The 17,890-nt window shown below is 46.0% G+C and overlaps 1 protein-coding gene across 3 annotated transcripts; it reads right to left on the bottom strand.

Moving 5' to 3' along the window:
- Window positions 1–828: 828 nt before the first annotated feature.
- On the bottom strand, window positions 829–17,304 carry LOC107999835 (uncharacterized). Of its 3 annotated transcripts, none has more exons than XM_062084935.1 (8): window positions 16,943–17,304; window positions 9,417–9,463; window positions 7,422–7,555; window positions 6,883–7,113; window positions 4,372–5,078; window positions 4,107–4,297; window positions 3,300–3,468; window positions 829–3,141 (listed from the first exon to the last, which is right to left on the bottom strand). In XM_062084935.1, exons 2-8 carry the CDS (start codon window positions 9,451–9,453, stop codon window positions 1,659–1,661), a joined length of 2,952 nt encoding a protein of 983 aa, XP_061940919.1. In that variant the 5' UTR covers window positions 9,454–9,463; window positions 16,943–17,304; the 3' UTR covers window positions 829–1,658. The 3 variants fall into 3 exon arrangements, with proteins under 3 accessions (XP_061940919.1, XP_016915350.2, XP_061940918.1); XM_017059861.3 differs by having other exon boundaries at window positions 6,883–7,116; window positions 16,943–17,303; XM_062084934.1 differs by having other exon boundaries at window positions 6,883–7,116; window positions 9,417–9,460; window positions 16,943–17,303.
- Between the last annotated feature and the right edge of the window lie 586 nt (window positions 17,305–17,890).

The raw sequence follows: 17,890 nt of genomic DNA, 5'->3' as shown, positions 1-17,890 counted from the left end.
TCCAACAACGAAATATTCTTTTTTGCATTGTAAATTGAGTAGCCATCTCATCTCTCTCTGAGAAAGAAAAATCACGAAATTAATCTGTTTGTAACAAAATGCGTACGTGAAACGTGTCATCAGATTTAGGTCGCTTGTGACCGCAACGAAAAGTTTGTAAATATTTAACATCGAAAATAAATAGAAAATAAAGAAAATAACATTTAAATCGTTGTTTAATTGATTATTATTCCTTTTAATTATTCCGTATACTATCGTTGCCGCATCGTTTAGTCGAATACAGTCGAATTAATCCATTCGTTTCATTCTCGCGTAACTTAATCGTTAATAAGTTGTGCGATAATGAATATGATCCTTTAAGATGAGTTTATTTTTGTGAGTCTCCATCCGTAGCAACCTCCACGTTGGTGAGACTTGGGAAATCGATATTATTATTTATCCATATACTTTATACTACTTGCTATTTACGATGTCATTATTATATGGATTACATAATATCGAGCTAATGGCTACGAGATTAACATTAATGTTTATTGGATTCTTACTTACTATTGCTTCATTTTTATTATTGTGCATATATATATGTGTATATCTGTCAAAATTTAATAAGAGAAACGTATAAAGTCGAAAAATGAAAATTGTAGAAAAATGTAAATTCAGTATAAAGTCAATCTAGATATCTAAATCCAGTTGTGTACAAGCAAGAAAATAAATTTCTGAGAATTAATTTTAATTTTTCTGATTCGAGGAAAAGAAAGAAGAAAGAAGAAAAGTTTCTTTCCGCAAAGTATCAAGTTCGTGTCGGGATATCAAATAGATTCGTATATATATATTTTTTTCCATTCTTTAATATTCGTCAAGGCTGGTATAATTTACAATATATCAAAGGTAAAATGCATACTCGAAGAAAACTTATTCGCTACTAATATCGAAAAAAAAAAAAAAAGAAATCGAGACGACGAATGTGCTTTCATAAACAAAAATTGTTTACACGCGCTTAAGAGTAATAATTTAAACGGAAGGAGTGATAAAATTAGACACAATACAATCGTGTGCATATTTACAAGTTTTCAGCCGAAAGTAGAAACAAATTACAATACGACGAATTTTACAAGTCGGATCGAAGTTTCGTTACATCACTAGTTGTAATTGATTGAAAACGTGGTATATAAATATAATTTTCGAAAAAAAGGAAAGGTCTCGAATTTGAAATTGATTCTAATTCTAGAGCTCAACTGTCTCGGGGATTGATTACTTTTCATGACGATCGACGGTTCTAGTACCTCGCACCGGTGTAGCTGCTCGATCTTATTATATACTACTCGTTCTCGTATTCGTTTTCTACTTTCAAATTCTACGCAAAAAACTAACCGCTTTCCTGTCCCTTCGTATGAAAGACATCGAAAAGTTTTGACCAAGGGTCTAATTGCTGCTCCTTTGCCCCTTAGCGAAAGGAAGTCAATTTTTCTTTTTTTTCTAAAACTTGACTCTCCTTCGATCGATCGATCGAATTGAACATCGAAGTGAATTTCGCCCGTTCACGAATATTCGCGAAATTCCCAAATTGCAAGATCGATCTTTTCCTTCCTCCCCCTCCCCCCTCCCTCCCCCTCCCCCATTCCGTTCCACTCTCCCTTCGTTGGAAATTGGTATTTTTTTCAGTAGCCGGTATAATCCTGCCATGATAATCCTCCTCTCTGCGGCCTGTATTGCGTCCCGCCGATTTGAATCGTGTCGGGCGTCCTGTAATACACGGTCCTTAGCCTGTCGTTGCCGCCTGTGTTGACCGGCGACAAGAACTGGGGATGGGGAACGAACGATTTCTGATGATCGACGGGCCTGGAAACTTTGTAATTACTTTCGGACGATTGGAGGATCGCGTCCCTCCCGATCTGCCTGTGGAGAGGGAGGACGAATCCGCTGGGCAGGCTGGCCTCCTGGTTCAACGTGGGCGTCAACGCGTCGTTCAGGGTGACGTCGTACTCGCTCTCCGGGATGTCCTGCAACCGATGCGTCACCTCGTTCAACCTTTGCTTCGCCTTGCTGAAACTTTGGGGCCCGGTCGGATTCTCCTGGATCTCCTCTCCGTTTTTGAAACCGGACCCGTACACCGGGCTTGGATTCTCGCTCCCTGGGCTCGCGACGCGCCCCTTGCCGCGATACTGGCCCCCCGCCTGCACCAACTCCTCCACCGGCCACCCACCCAACCCCTCCTCGAACGCGCCTCGCTCCTCCTGTCCCTTCGACGCGAACCCATCGTCCCTCCCATGCGTCGTCTTCTCCTGCCCCGGCCTCCGTGTCTGCTCTCTACCTCTCGCGACCACGCCGTCGTACTGGGACGCGATCACCTCCTTCCGGATCTCCGTCTCCTTGTACCCGGCGTTCCGACCATCCTTCTCCTCACGGGCGCTCTCCTCCTCCTCCTCCTGCTCCACCAGCCTTTTGGGCGCGCTCGCTTTCACGCCGACCGGGGACAATCCCCTCGGATTGGGATTACCACCCCTGGACGGGAGGAAGGGTCGTTTAACCACGCGGATCGTGGCGCGCGGCGGCGGCGACGGAGGATCCTCCGCCTCGTCGTAATACTCCTCCTGCGAGTACTCCTCCATCGACACCTGATACCTGTCGCCTCGTTTCGCCTCGAGATAATCCGATTGTTGACCTCGAGGCGGTTCGCTCTGCGCCGATTTCTCGCCAACGATCGCTCCTACCCTCCCTTCGTTCGAGATGGATTCTATTTTACGAGGCGGTTGTTCGGGCGAACAAGTGGTGGTTGTGGTTGTGGTGGTGGTGGTGGTGGTGGTGGCGGCGGTGGTCGTTGCAGCGGCGGTGGAAGTGGTCGTTCTTTCCGTGCGATCGTAATTATTGTTGCGATCTCGAACTCTGGACGGCGAACTCTCGGCGATCCCCTCTTGCGAGTCTTTCGATCGCGATTCTTTCGACCTCGAACGCTCGGGGACGAGCCTTTCCTGCTTCTCGCCGTCCTGCCCCCTCCCTCTATCCTTTCCACGATCGAGGAGGGATCGGTCTCTGCCGCGTTCCGCGCCTCGGTCCCTGTCTCGATCGATGTAGTACCGATCTCTCGACCGATCCGGGTGTTTCCTCGGCCGCAACTCGTCCTCGTCGTCCCGATATCGCGATCTGGAATGGAAAAGAAAAAAGATCGGAGATGGTTGAAACGGATGTCGCGTCACAACGTTGCAATGCGAGTGGGAGATTGGATCGCAACGCGTGTACCTGCGAATCGGTCACGTGACGAGGAATAGAACTGTGCATCGGTGTTACGTACGTTGCCTTACCTGAAGGGTCGGCCTCTGTCTCTCTCTATCGCATCGTAGAAGTCCCTATCCCTGTCTCTGTACGACGACGGTCTTCTTCTCAACGGCCTTCGAATAGGTCTCACGTCCTCCAACTCGTCCTCGTAATAGTCGTCCTCCGCGATGTCCACCGGTCTTCTTCGAGGTTCCTCTGTAAAAGAGGAGAATTAAATCTCTCGCCAAGTTGTCATCTCTTTTATTAACCCTTTGCGCTCCTTTCTCGACAACCAACTTGAAATGATTTCACGAATGAAACTTTTTGTGTTCTGGTATTTTGTGTACGTTTAAAGAAAGGAAATTTGTCGAATATTATATTATCTACATGGTTGTTTCGCGGGATATTTTGATAATAGTGTAATCAGCAAGATGAGTCCTCGGTTTGTCAGAGCAAGTTATTTTCATCCTTATATTCTTCTTACACTCTTACACTTTCGTTATTTTCCTTCTCTCTATCAATATCTTAATAAAACTCATCTTGAATATCCCAGTAACGTGTTCTCATCGTCTGTTATTCTCACTTCTCCTACTGCATCTCTATTTTCAAATTCTTTCAATCAACAAATCAAACTCGTCTCCGCTTCAACAAAATACTCGACAATACAAGTTTGAAAATAATATTTCTATAACGTATTTCGAGCCATCGCGATTCAATTTGAGATACAAAAATCTAAGCATTAGCATTCCACGCTTTATAAGAGCTTAAGAATCTATTGGTGAAGCGATATTTTAAAAAGATCAAGCATAAGTCACGGTTGGAGCGCAAAGAGTCGAAAAGGTGGAAAATCGCACCGGTCGATTGCACGGCCGTAGTTTTGTAAGCGTATTTGTCCTGCTCGGAGAGCGGCACCGGTCTACGAATCTTGGGTGGCGTTCTTGGTCTCGCGTACAGCGAGGTTGCGGGTGCAGCGGGTTTCACCAACCCATCCGCGCCTCCCCCGCCCGCCAAGACCGGATCCTTGTCCTCGTAATCGTCTCTATACCTGTGGGAACAAAATTTGCATCGTCGATCGAGCAAAAGGGGGAAAAACAAAGAAGCTGGAAGAAAGAACGTTACCTTTTATCGGGATATCGACGATCATCGGCGTCCCTGAGCCTCGAATCGATCCGTCTCTCGTCCAACTCCGCGTCCTCCGCTTCCCTAGACACGGACGACCTCGATCCCTGGTCGGGATCCCTCGACCTTAGCCTCGAATCCTCCTCCTGAAAAGGAGGATCTCTCCCCCTGCCAGGCTCCCTCCTGTTGTTCCTACCCGGGTACCGGTCCCTTTCGTCCCTGGGGGCGCCACCCTCCCTGGACCTGGGCGAATCCCTGTCTCGAAACTCGCGGTCCCTCACGAACTCGCGATCCCTGTTCCTGTACTTTCGATCGTCGTAATCGTACTCGTCCCTGCCGTAACCCCGCGGCCGGGTGTAGTCGTCGTCGTAGTACTCCTCGTCGTAGTAATCGTACACAGGCGGCCGCCTCCTGAACGGCCTCCTCCTCCTGGGAAGGTCTCTGGACGATTGGCGGCCGCCGGCCGCTGCCGTGACCGGTGGCAACGCGGTTGTGGTGCTGGTCGTGGTGCTGGTCGTGGTCGAGGTCGTGGACGTCGTGGAAGTCGTGGTCGCTTTGTAGAGGGCGTCGTTCCTGTGCCAGTACTTCCTCGAATTGGCGCAGTCCACCTCGGACACGAAGTGGCAGATGAAGGTCTTCTGGTCGAAAGCTGTGAAGTTGGCGCAGAGGAAGTCGTAGCGGGTACCGAAAAGGCAGTGGTGATACACCTGTGGGAAGAGTAGAAAGGATAGATGAGATCCGCCTGTTGATCAATTTTTCGGGGACGAATTTAACGCGGGTAAATCATGTCTTAGCACACTTTTCGCTCGAGCATCGAGCTAGCTTTCACGAGTAATCGGTAGGAGATCACGCCAACGTGGGCTACACGTTTCTACGTAAAAGTATCCGCGATTGTTCGAGGCACGTATGCTCTGCTCGGTTTGGAATGCGTGTGGAATCATTCGGAGCACGTTCGTACGTTTCAACGCTCGATTTCGTTTCTGGAAATCTCATCATTTTTTCCTCTTTCCAAGATCCTCTTAGCTCTGTTTCCACGCGATCGTTAATTTTTAATCGAACCTATTCCATTTCGTGTCCCGTCCCGCCAAGTTTCACCGCGCTTTTGCTAATTTTATTGGAAAGTCGCCTGTTCTAAATTGCAGGAAGCGAGGCTATGCCTACTACACGACGAGAATTCGCGAATATCGTTCGAAAAATCGCGTCCCTCTTTCCAGCCGACGGGTCTCGCGCGGATAGATCGGGATCCTATTGCTCAACTTTGGTAGGTAAATGTCAAACGTTGCTTGGTCACGAGTTAACTTCAGCTGACTGTTTGCAATCGCGAAAACGGGATTATTTCGAGCTCGATGAAGCGAGTAACTCGCGTTTCGAAACATTCGGATCCACGAGTTCTTTCTTTCTTCCTTTTCTTCTCTCATTTGCGGTAAATTTTCACTTTTTAGCCACGTCATTTTCTCAAAGCCGGTTATCCGGCCACGGGCGGATCGTTGCTCCACACCGGGGCCGAGCGAGGCGAATCCACCTTTGAGATTTGCATAACAATGGCCCATTCGTTCGGTGGCTAAAACAATCGATAAGAAAACGTCGGAAAGGGATACTTTGCAATCGCTTTCACAATCCCAAGATCGTGAATCTTGAAACGGTCAGGGACGGGAAGCGTATCGGACCGCGAAAAACTCTCGAGTCCTTTTTTCCTTTTCTCCTTTTTCCTCAACCACGAGAAAATTTGCACCTCCTCCCGTGACGGAGAAGATGGAGAGCGTTATGGATGGTTGACGATACGCTCGATACGATGCGATAAGAAAATCTTTCCTCGGGCATTCGTCCAGATGACACTGACTTTCCTTTTCACCGGATCGCGCTGAATACCCGCTTTTACTCTTTCGATCGAGAAAAGAAAAAAAAGGAAACGGTAGACTCATTTATTTATTTATTACGCGCGCACGAATCGGCGAGAGATTTATCGGCGAATGGCGGTGGACTGAATTACCTCGAGAAACTGGGCCTTATAAGATCGAGTCTAAAAAAGGTTCGCGTCGTGATCACATCGCGTATCCGGGGACAAGCGGTTTTCCACCTGATCGTGCATCTTATTTTTCCTCTCCTTCCCTCATTTTTTTTTAACTTTTCGCGCGACCATTCAGATTTTTTATTTATTTCGCTCGACGAAGGTCTCTCGAAACGAAGAGACACGAGCAGGAATAAATTTTTGCTTAATTATGCGAACCGACTGTCGTGAATGCAAAGTATATATGTATATACATATATATATATAGAATATATATAGAAAAAGAGCGCGCGCGTCTCTCTTGGAAACGTCAAAGGCATCTTCAAGCGGACGGTATCCTTCGAAGCGTTATTTAAAGAAAGAGAAAGTCTACCAATTTTCATCGCCAAGAATAACTAAGCAATCGATACGTTCGTCAACCGATGGAATAATTACGAATACTAATAAAGCATATATATATATATACTTCTTCCTCTTCTTCTTCTTCTTTTTCATCTTCTCACCTGGCATTTGTGCGGCACGCTCGCGTAAAACCCATCGTGGAGCCCGTCGCATTTGAAGTCGATGTCCTCCGGTATGCTGTTGTAGAACGGGTAATCGCTGAGGTTGTAGCCGTTCAACTCGCGGGGCAAATTCGGGTCCCAGATGTAGTCGATCTGCGGGATACCTGTGAGGACGTGGCCGCTGGTCGCGTTCGCCTCCCCGGCAGCCACCACGGTTGCGGTGGTGGTCGCCTGCTGGAGAAAAGAATGGAAAAGAATTAATTTTTCTTTCGATTCGAAGCGAGCAAGTTCGCCACCACGACCATCCCGGGTAACGGGTCGAGATGAGCTCGCCTCGTTCGATGATGTCACGATGTTTCCACAGTTTCTATGCGAAGGTGAACTTGTTATAGCGTGTGTAGTTATAAGATGGACGGACGTTAATTAATTTCGAGACGAAAGCGATCTAAAAGGAGCGTAGAAAAACATCCAATCCTTGGTTCATACGCGAACGCTTGTTGCATCATCTCCCGAATCGAGGCGTTAATCATTAAACGTACCTCCGCATCCTCGTTCTCGTTCCTCTGATTCTCCTCGGTGGTGGTCGTCGTGCTGGTCGTCGATGTGGTGGCGATCTTGAATTTCGGCCTGGTGGCCTTACGCTCGGCCGAAACCGCGTTCGCCAATAGGATTCCTGGAAATGAAGCCGATCCCATCGTTTCTTTCGTCGGGGTTTTTCCTTTTTTCCAATCTCGTAGACGATTGGAAATCGAGAAAGCGGGCGAAAAAGTGAAAAAAGTTGGAACGAGGACTCGTGAAGGCACCGGTTGGATGGTAAATAATCAAAGGTACGCATCCGCGCGGGTTGCGCAAGCCGAGAGAAGAAGAAGAAGAAGAAGAAGAAGCGTCGGCGTTGCAAAACCCGCGCATGAGAAGAGCAGCAGGGAGAGGGGGTCCTAGTTTGTGTTGCAATTTTGTGTCGCGGTGCAGGTGAACGCGTTTGGTTGGGCAATTGTTTTCAAGCGGATCAAGGCTGTCTATCGATCGTGCGAGTTCATTTCGTCGTTGATTTTTCTAAGAGATCGTTAACCGGACCGCGCTTATTATTTCACTTCCAACAACCTCGCCATCCGTCTTTTTTCCCTTCTTCTTTTCTTCCCCTCCCTCCTTCACCCGTAACGGCATCTCGTTAATGAACTTGAATTATCGGCGGATCTTTACCGACGAGCAGCCTCTAATTAAATCAAACCGGTTCAAGGTCGCTGGTTGGACGAGAAAACGAATCGGACGAATATGTCTCGTGTAACTCGTCGTTGAACGAGGAGAAAAGAAAAAAAAATACTTTCTTCTCCGATTCTTCTCCCTCTTCTTTCAGGGAGGAAGAGTCGTCACGAGTTCGGTATGGGGGTATCTTTACGATCCTTCCCTAGGAGGAGAAGTGGATGTCCTCGATGATGGAAAACGTTTATAACGGGATATCGTGGTTTTCCAATCGAGGAGGGGGAGGGGATTCGATGCAACCGAGCACTGGTTGCATAAAAATGAATTATGGGAACGAGAGTGCTCGCATTCCGTTTGTGGGAAACGGTTCCAACCTGGTCACACCCCCTCCTCCCCCCGTTTTCGCGACGAATCGATTGCCTCGTTCGATTGCTCGAATGGGAATGGCTCGACATTCTCGTTAAAAAGAAGAAAAAGAAAGGGCACGAGATCGTACGTACGTATCGAAGATTTTTCTTTCTTTCTTTATTTATTTCCTTCTTTTTTTTCGATCCCCCGTGGTATTGGGACAGGAGTGCAAGGTACGGTATCGTTTGGTAGCTTTCAAACAAGTTTTCGAAGGCCTCGAAGGACTGTCTCTCTCGATGCGAGAAACGAATAGTCGTCGAACGGGTGAAAATGTCAGAAACCCACATTCGTTCGGTGGTATTGCTCGATTCGTTATATTCTTTCCGAACAATCTTATCTCTCGTCGAGGCAGAATTCTTGGGAAGTGCTCTCTCTCTCTCTCTCTCTCTCCGCGAGTTTCGAAATGTGGAGAATTTTGGAGCTTACCTCGTCGCAACAGGACAAAGGAAACGGGCTCGTTGATATGCACACCGGTATCCAGTACCTTCGTGGAATCTTTCGGTCAAGCTCTTTCGCGCGTCACGCGTATCTGATTTGCCGTTATGAATACGAAACGTGGTGTTTTTCCATACCGTATACGATTCGATCGCGAAAGAAGAAGAAGAAAGAGAAAAGGAAAGGGGAAAAAAATCAATTCGCCGCACGAGAGAACGAGAGAACAACGGTGTGAACGAACCTTGAACGACATCGACGCGAAACTCTCGGATGGAAGGTCGACCGCTGTCTTCGGCATTCCTCTCCGGATATGGAGAGTCCAAAAATACCAAGGACACTTTTGTCCCCGGCGCAACGAATCGGAAGCTTTAAACTTGTACGCACCGTGCGAAAACTAAATCGAGTTGACAGGCGAAGAGAGTTAGAATTTTTCCAATCGATCGAGTTTCTCGTTCCATTTTGTACGTGCTTACTATACGTGCTGTACTTACCGTACAGAGCGAGCAGAAGCCACCTTTTCTCCCGCATGTTGGCGCTACTGTAACACACAAGAAGAATGTCCTCGATTAATCCTAACCTCGTGAATCTCGCAAAGTTTTTCGTGCGCGGTGCGGAATTTCCACTCATGAAAGGGATTGAAAATTGACGAGGACGTGTCGTATAGGCTCGATATTGAGTTGTACGTAGCATAATCGAGGCAATAGCTCCGCGTTGGAACGTAGACCGGTACAGGCGCTTGAGCATATGGGAACGGTTAGGGAACTTTCTCTGTGCTGTCACCACTGCTAACCATATAATGCAAGGATAATGTAGGTGTTATATAAATGCACGATCACGTAATACCGGGTGTGACTTTGTCGTCACCGCTATGCACGCTACTTTTAATAATAATTATAAAACAAAGAGGATTCATCCTCCCTCGAATATCCTCCATTGTTACGCTGATAAATTCAAATAAATTTTCGACGAAACCATCGACCGAGTTAATAACTCAAATCAACGCAAGGTATTTATGTGGAATCGTACTCGTTTCGATACTCGTCGGACAACACAGATTCGACGGAAATCGGTGAAAGTAATCCGTCGATAAGATTGCGTTTTGATTATTCAACAATCGTTTATTGTTTGGTTTATCGTCTTCGAAGGAAAAGGAAAAGAATGCTTGTATCGACGAACTCGACCGATACGGATTTATCAGTTGAAGAAAGGAAAAGAAAAGAGAAAAAAAATGTAGACCAATCGCGGGATATTTTCGCATTAATTAAGCGCTCCAGTTCGCAGACGGATCGTTATCGTTCGTGTAAAAGCGTGGTGGAAAAAGGAGAGAGGTATATGCCTGCTCTCTGCCCCTTTCCGCAAAATGGAAGCATGGAATAGCGCGTTGTTCGATTACACAAGTCTCGCGATTGCTTTCTTTACTACGTGTCACGACGACGAATGTACGCGAGTTCCCAGGCGTGCTGGGAAATTTTAGCCGTTTCATTCGGAAGAAGAAGTCACGATTACGCGATCGCGTTTAACGCGCTCGTTTCCTTCGCCATTTTAGAAACTGCCGTTAATACTCTATTCTCTGTTCTCGGCTCTATAGCTCGCCGCTCGACCAATCCTCTCTTCTTCCAATCCTCCGAATAAATTATTATTTTTACGCGAGGCGACTACATTTTTCGACGAGCACTGCAAATACTTCTCCTCCCACGGTGGAGATTCCTCTTTTATCGAGTCGCGCGTTCAACGACGCGACACTCGTAACGTTACCTTACGGTAAATTACGTTATGTTACGACACACGTAACGGTCAACCCGCGACCGCTAAAGGTCACCGGAAGTAAATAGCTAGCTAGCACGACTAGTTGCCCGATCAATTCGACTTCTCGAAACAACTGGTAACCTTTTAACCGTTTCTTTTTTGTCTTCCTCCAAAGCGAGATAAACCTTCTCCTCCTCGAATCTTTTAAAACAACTTTTCCTTCTTTTCGATTTGGAAAGAAAATTACATGCTTCTTTTCGAGGGAGAGGAGAGGGATGGAATAATTGGAATCGGGACAGAGAAAAACTTATATATGCAACGCGTAGCGCTCGTTGCTTCTCTCGAGACATTTCTGATTTTTTTTTTTTTTTTTAAGATTAAACAGTTCGCAGAAGGCGTGGTTAGAAAACCCGATAGCCTTCAAAACCCGTACGACTTGGCAGCAAGCTTTCATTTCCTCGTGCTTGCTGTTCTTTCGTGCCTATCTGTCGAATAAATACATACGTTATCGAGTGAATCGTGTTGCGAAGAAGCTGCGCTTCGATCGAGCGACGAGTTTCCACACATTTTTTCCCCCCTTCTTTCTTTCAATCCGAGTGGGATGCTCGCCGGTGCTCAATCGTAATAACAATAATCACGCTTAAAAATGGAACGTGAGAATATGGCGTTCTCCCATTTCGATCGTATCTCTCCCTCGACCGAAAACTCGTCGAATGAAAAAAGCCCCGACCGCAGCCAGCCAAACTTCGAATAGATTCCATCCTTGTCTCGATCGTTTTTTTTCCACGACGCGTGTTTACCTCCTCGCGAATTCGTATATCCTCATTGGCCGATCGTTGGCCGGCTTATCGGCGTCGCTCGCCTCGTCTGACGCAACGAAACGGGCGAGGTCAAGGCATAACGCTCGATCCTGAGAAAGAAAGGTGGCGCGATATTTTCCCGTCGAATGTTGCTGCTACTACCACTACTACTATTTACTACTACGATCGATGGATAGGGAATGAGCGCCACTGCGCGTTCAACGTAAACCCATCTTCTTCTCGATCGTTAAACACTCGTCGCAGGATAGGATATATAGATAGGACGTAATTACGCGTGGCAAATCGAGACGATTGCGGTCGCACTATCAAATGCACCTCCTCTTTGCCACTTTCAATTAAAATCGCGACGCGATTATGATTATTTCTGGTGGATAATGAGACAGACCGCGAATGCGGGTTTCCTTCGCGTCGTTCATCCTTCCCGTGTCGTTTTAGAGAGAAGGATCGCCACTTCGTATATGTATAGAAAGTGGCGGCGCGCGCCAATAGCGTGTTTGCTCGCCGTGCGATATGGAACTGCGTGCACTGTATCGCCTTTATTCGAACAGCTGTCGCAAAAGTGGGATATTTTTGCGGATCCACCATTCGTGTAAATCTCTCGCTCTTCTTTCGGTTAGTAGACCTTGAAAGCTTGGGGAATAGGTTCCTAAGGCGTATCCTATTCAAACGCATAAAAACGCGAAAGTGCAACTTAATGCCGACTGGTTTTTCGTGTCAAGGTGCCAGAATTATCTTGGATTGGTCGCGTGCTAATAATGTTGACAAAAGCTGACACCACGCGAGACTTTTAACGCGCGGAAAGCAACCGTCGAATCGAGCAAACAGTGGGAAGTCGTTTGGTTGAAATTTTGAAATCGTCGACGGGTAATCTCGATAACTGCGATCCTTCCAATCGCGATAATCTGTCGCGCGGTCCCCTTCCCCCCTCCTGACCCCTGGGCCCTCTGTACGTAAATACAGGGCTCGAAAGAGTTTGGTGAAAATGGCCGACTTATGTAATCGCTCATTCATCGAACATGCCTCTTGAATAATTCTAAATCCGCGAGTTTCCCCGCTACGTTGAGTTCGTTCAACTTGAGCGATCGAGAGTGTTTGAATCGGTAAACTCGAAAATTTTTGCGGATCCACGAGAGGAGAGAACCGGCTTCGGATATAAATAATTTCGCTCTCCACCACCATGATGAATAAAATTTATTCGACCGTAAAAACTGGTGTCGGTCGACATTTTTATCGGCGCATTGTATAAGTTTACGGCGACGGTAAAGGAAGAGAGAAGAATTTTTCTTCGAATTTTTTTTTCGATGCTCGACAGGAAACGGCGTAAGAGGAATCGAGTAGGAGGTTAGCTCGAAATTAAGAACAAGAGAATAGCCGGCATAAAGACGTATGTTCTTTCCGTTTACGTTTAATCGGTGCTCGTTGGACGATCCAGAATCCAATTTCACCATCGTTTCAGGGAAAATTTTGTAACTCGACGGTAATTCCTTCGAAACGGCAAGAAAGTGATCGGTGAGGAGGAAACGTTGCCGGAATCGGAAATTATATCTTCCTTTCTGCTTCCTCCACAAATCTGTTTCTTGAGAGCGAGAGAGGAAGAGATTTTCGTAATTAGCGGAATTAATATGTCGTGAAGCCGCACTGCCGCAAGGAATAATTATACGTCGAGAGATGATAATAACGAGACCGATCCAGAATCGTACGAGAAATGTTTTTTTTTTTTTTTTTACGATTGCTTCCTACCGTTTCTACTCGTGTAAATTACAACTTAGTACAGTTTCTATGATAGTGGTGAATCCGAAATCGACGATTCGGGATTAGTTGGAAGAAGGCAAGAAGCGTGTAGTTTTCGAAGCATGATTTTCTTCGTTCGAGTATTGGTTCGTTTTCTAAAATTGTCTCTGCTTGCTTTCATTTGAATTTCACGATCTCACTCGCCGACTCGGGTCTCTCGCCTCGGTTTCGCCACCGATGTTTGCTCTCTGTCCAAGTATCGTTCATCTGAACGGGGAACGGAATCGTCTGAAATTCGATTCATCGGTGCAGATCGCATCATCGAAAGTAGACATCGCGCAATATTCACGCGTGCCTCGCGTAGAACAGCTCTGACACACTTTATTTCGTTTCGAAAGCGGCGATGGTCAAATTTCGCTTTATCCTAAGGCGAGGAATAGCGATTAAAAGGTATGTATTCATTCTCGATAAATAATTTATCACGCCGAATTTATATATTTTATTCGTTTCTTCTCGCCTAACTTTTCCCTCCCGAATGTACGATACACGATTATATTTTGACATCGGGACGAGATTCAAATTTACCTGTTGTTCAAGCTTGAGAAAAAGCAGAAAAAAAAGAAAAATATAAAGCATAGTTTCAAGCAAGAAATATCTACATCCAACGCCGTCCGTCGTCATTGTTCGAGGAAAAAGAATTTCGAAACCCACTCGTCTCGTACGGTAGAAAAGTCAATAAATTCTAATGTCGCGTTATTGGACACGGATAGTGATGGTTCGTTAGTCGTACCGATGATATTCATTTACGAGAAAACTGTTCGGGAAAGGAGTATTGGCGCGATATGGTCGACGTACGACCTCGAGCGACCGCAAATATAACGCAAAGCCCTTGAAAATTATCGTACCGTTGATCTTTCGAAAACTAAGATGGGATGCATAGGGAGGGAAGAGGGGGGAGGGAGGCAGAGTTGGCCGTTAACTCGTTGAAAAAGTGAAACTGGTTAAAAATTTCGAATAAAATTGACCAATCGCTTATTAAAACGCTTCAATGACATTTATTCGTGTCTATTATACCCGTTTCCTGTTGTTAATTTCCAATTATTATTATACATTTCGAACGATGATTAACTTATCCAAGTGTGTTTATTCGTAACTTCGACTATTAAATTTTGCCCATCACCGAGGAGAGGGCAGTAGCGTCGCGTTCGTTTCTATCTATGGTTCAGAGAGTGCGCGAAAAATTGGACGAATTGACGATCGAAACGATTAAGCGTCTATTCCAACCGTTCGATTACGAGCAACCAGCTCGTTTATTTTTCCGACGGCGTATAGCGGGAGAAAGCAGACCGCGGCCGGACGACGCTTGTTCTCGTGTCGTAACGTGGCTCGTTCGAGAGCTCGCGCTCCCGATATTGTTTATTGTAAAACATCTGGCAAAGTATCGGTCGAAACGTGTCAAAATAGTGCTGCGAAAGCGTGGCACGTGGATTACGTAAAGCTATTATAGTTATTGCATTGCTTTATGCGCGATCACCTTTGTGCTGCGATTCTAGGAATTGTAATTATAGGTTAGGAAGAAGAGAGGATATTTCTTATTTTTAGAGGGAAGAAGGAAAGAAACGTTTCATTTTTTCGAGCTCGACTTTCCTCGAACTCGTGATTCAGAGTTGTCGCGAAGCTTTCACGTCTCTCCGTTCCTTTTTTCTTTCTTTTTTTTTTCTTTTTAACCAATAGTTTCTCTTCCAGTAGCGAAACAATAATTGATTCCATTTGACGCTCGATTAGGTAATTCGATCGAGGATAACGAGCGAGCAAGAAGCGTTTCCGGAGCGTTTAATATCCTTCGAGATTGTATGGAATTGGAGAGGGTATTCGGCGGGTATGATGCGAGTAATTAGGTCTAGCGTTTAGCTGGTTTAAGCGCTGCTCGAGCAAAATAGGTTCGCTTTCAAGCGTGTGTTTAGAATCGGGCACGGAATCCGACAGTGATCGAAAGTGAACGTGGACGACGACGTTAGAATGCAACAAGGAGGAAGGAGAGAACGAAAGGGGAGACGCCGAAAGAGAGGGAGAGAGTGGAGGCACTGTCGAGGTTACGGAAAACCGCGAGATTAATCGACAGCCGATACCGCCGTTCACGAGGAGAGTTTCGTTCATTGGATCGGATAATAAGAAATCGGTAACTTGAAATTAATTGACGTACGAGCCGATTCGATTATATCAAAATTATCCTCGTTTCTTTACCGACGGTGTCGTAAGCGGCGTCGTAACTCGTCAGAGGAAACGTTACACTTGTTGGCACAAACGTTGCAACTATAGTATATATACATTTCGCGATACGATTCGAATACGCGAGAGTCACGGCGAGTCAGAATCTCGCGGCAATCTCGAATGGAAACTCGATTATCCTTCTCTCCATCGTGGAAACGAGACAGCGTGAAAATGCTTTATTCGCGCGAGATCAATCGGAGGAATTACTCGTATCGATATATAAAGAATACGCATTTCAATCGTGGCGTATTTTCTCGACGCATGGCGCCGATTCGCGCTTATTAACCTCGACACGTGCACAGTGGCCGTGCGTATTTCCTGAAACGAAATTCTCCTCGTTAACTTTGATCTACGATGAGCGAGAATGGAAATTCGATTTTCCGCGTTCCGATTACGCGCGATTCCCGCTGAAATCATAAAAATACGTTAAAATACGATCAAACTCGCGTAACGTATTGCAAATATATCGCGATATATATATATATATTTTTTTTCTTTCTTTCTTTTTCCTTTCACCTTATTTAGACAACCTCGATGGAGATGGCAAGCGTAGGCGTACTTTTTCCCTCGAAGGAAGGAAAGAAAAAAAAAAGGAGTGGAAAGTCGAGTGGACAGTAAATTGGAAGAGATAGAACCAGTTCGCTTTCGTTGTCACATCCGAAGGTGTGAAAAGAAAAAAAAGGAGAGGATGCGACGATGGCCGGCGAAAGTTTTGCCGCCTTTATCTTGCTCCAATGAAACTATCGATTCAACCATCCTTTCACGATTTGAATGCGTTTATTTGTCTTCTTTTTCGCGGTGCGTCGTTCGAATTCCATCACGGTATCGATCACGAGAAGAGAGCATTTCGAAGCGCTGTTTTCTCCTCTTACGAAAATAATACGTTTAAATACCAGAATATTGCGTTAGAGTTGAATTCTCTTTTTCTTTTTTTTTGTTTTTTTCTTTTTCGACTATATCGGGCGGAATGAGTCGGTTGGAGCGGTTTCACTAGCCGCGAGGTACGGCTCGAATCCGCTCACGTGGAGAGATTGTCGCAAGAAAATGCTGACATTCTGGCCGCGGGCAGAAGCCGACCACCTCTGTCGCTTGAATAAAACACTGTGATTATCGCCGCTTAAGTAATTTCAAATTTCATTTATCTCGTCTCGTCTTCGTCTGGATTCGATGGCAGGAAAAGGAGGCAACGTTCGCGGGTATATAAATAGCGAAGGAAATTTGCCACTACTTTCGCCACGTTCAATCTCGTAAACTCTCGTATCGTAACAACGAAGGAGGATAATCGAATCGCTCGAATCTTTCCACTTCTTCTTCTTCTTCTTTTTTCTTTTTTCAAATCGTCTTCGACGATGACGATCTCTCGAAACTTTCGCGGATTTTCCATTTCACGGTGGAAAAATTATATTTGCCCGTTTCGAGAAAAAGAAAAGAAAAGAAAATACACAAACCTGTCTCTCGGCTCCGTTGATAGTTTTTCGTTAATCCCTCATGAAAACACGGTCTTCACATCGAGGCGCACTCCAACTGTATATACTTGTCACACCTTATACACCGCGCGGCTCTACTTCTCTGCCAGCGAACGATCTTGAGAAAGCACGAGGCGACGGGCGAAGGATGGATCGATGGATGGATTTTCGAATTTTCCTGAGAAGAAAATTCGGCGGGGAAAGAGCGCGTTTTCGGTTTCGTTGAGGTTGAGGGCAAGACCGCGTCCGGTCCGGCCAGAAGACTGCGCGATGGAAGTGGAAAAGCCAGCGGCAGGAGCGTTGTGCTCCGGCCAGCGTCGTCTGGTCGAGCTTTCTACGACCAGGAGGATAATGCCGGGGTGGGGGGGCCTGGACGGACATAGGCGCCTTCCCTGCTCTCGCATTGGCGTAGCTCCCGTCGAAAAAAGGTTCCCCACCGAAAGAGCGAAAGGTTTGCGAGGAGCACCTGCGTCGCCACCTGACAGCCAATGCAACTCCAACGTTCTCCAACCTTTCAAACTTGACTCTTAAACGTCGCGTTAGAAGGCCATCCATTTCTACGAGATTTTTCTGTCTTATCGTCAGGCTTCACTTTTACCACCGTACGTATTTTTCATCCTCGATCCAATCCTCGTTTCGAGATACAATCCGAACGAACGTAGGTGGACGTAGGTCGAGTCGAGCCGAAAGGTCTCGAGTCGCCTTTAGGAGATTCTGACACACGTGCATTCTTATCCTTATTTTTTCCCCTCCGAATAACCTATCCAACGAATTATTTCGATTTTTCGAAGGATCGAGTGAAAGTGAAACGTCTAATAACCTCCTAGGGATAAAATCGTCGCATCTTCGAGGATTTGATTTATCGATCGATCGATAAAGATCGCGCACCACTGTTTGGAAATAGGAAGTTCGATTTCCCGTTCGACGCTT

This window comes from Apis cerana, linkage group LG14 (genome assembly GCF_029169275.1).
Source record: "Apis cerana isolate GH-2021 linkage group LG14, AcerK_1.0, whole genome shotgun sequence".
Lineage (NCBI taxonomy): Eukaryota > Metazoa > Arthropoda > Insecta > Hymenoptera > Apidae > Apis > Apis cerana.
The sequence above is the reverse complement of the archived record's forward strand: the minus strand, read 5'-3'. Positions and strand labels throughout refer to the sequence as shown.

Bases quoted from the DNA above. Each gene is read 5' to 3' on its own strand.
- LOC107999835 (XM_017059861.3), bottom strand. From the start codon at position 9,453: ATGCGGGAGAAAAGGTGGCTTCTGCTCGCTCTGTACG. The intron at 7,556-9,416 runs GTAAGTACAGCA...CTTCATTTCCAG, and splicing joins GCTTCTGCTCGCTCTGTACG to GAATCCTATTGGCGAACGCG. The intron at 7,117-7,421 runs GTACGTTTAATG...TCTTTTCTCCAG, and splicing joins ACGAGAACGAGGATGCGGAG to CAGGCGACCACCACCGCAAC.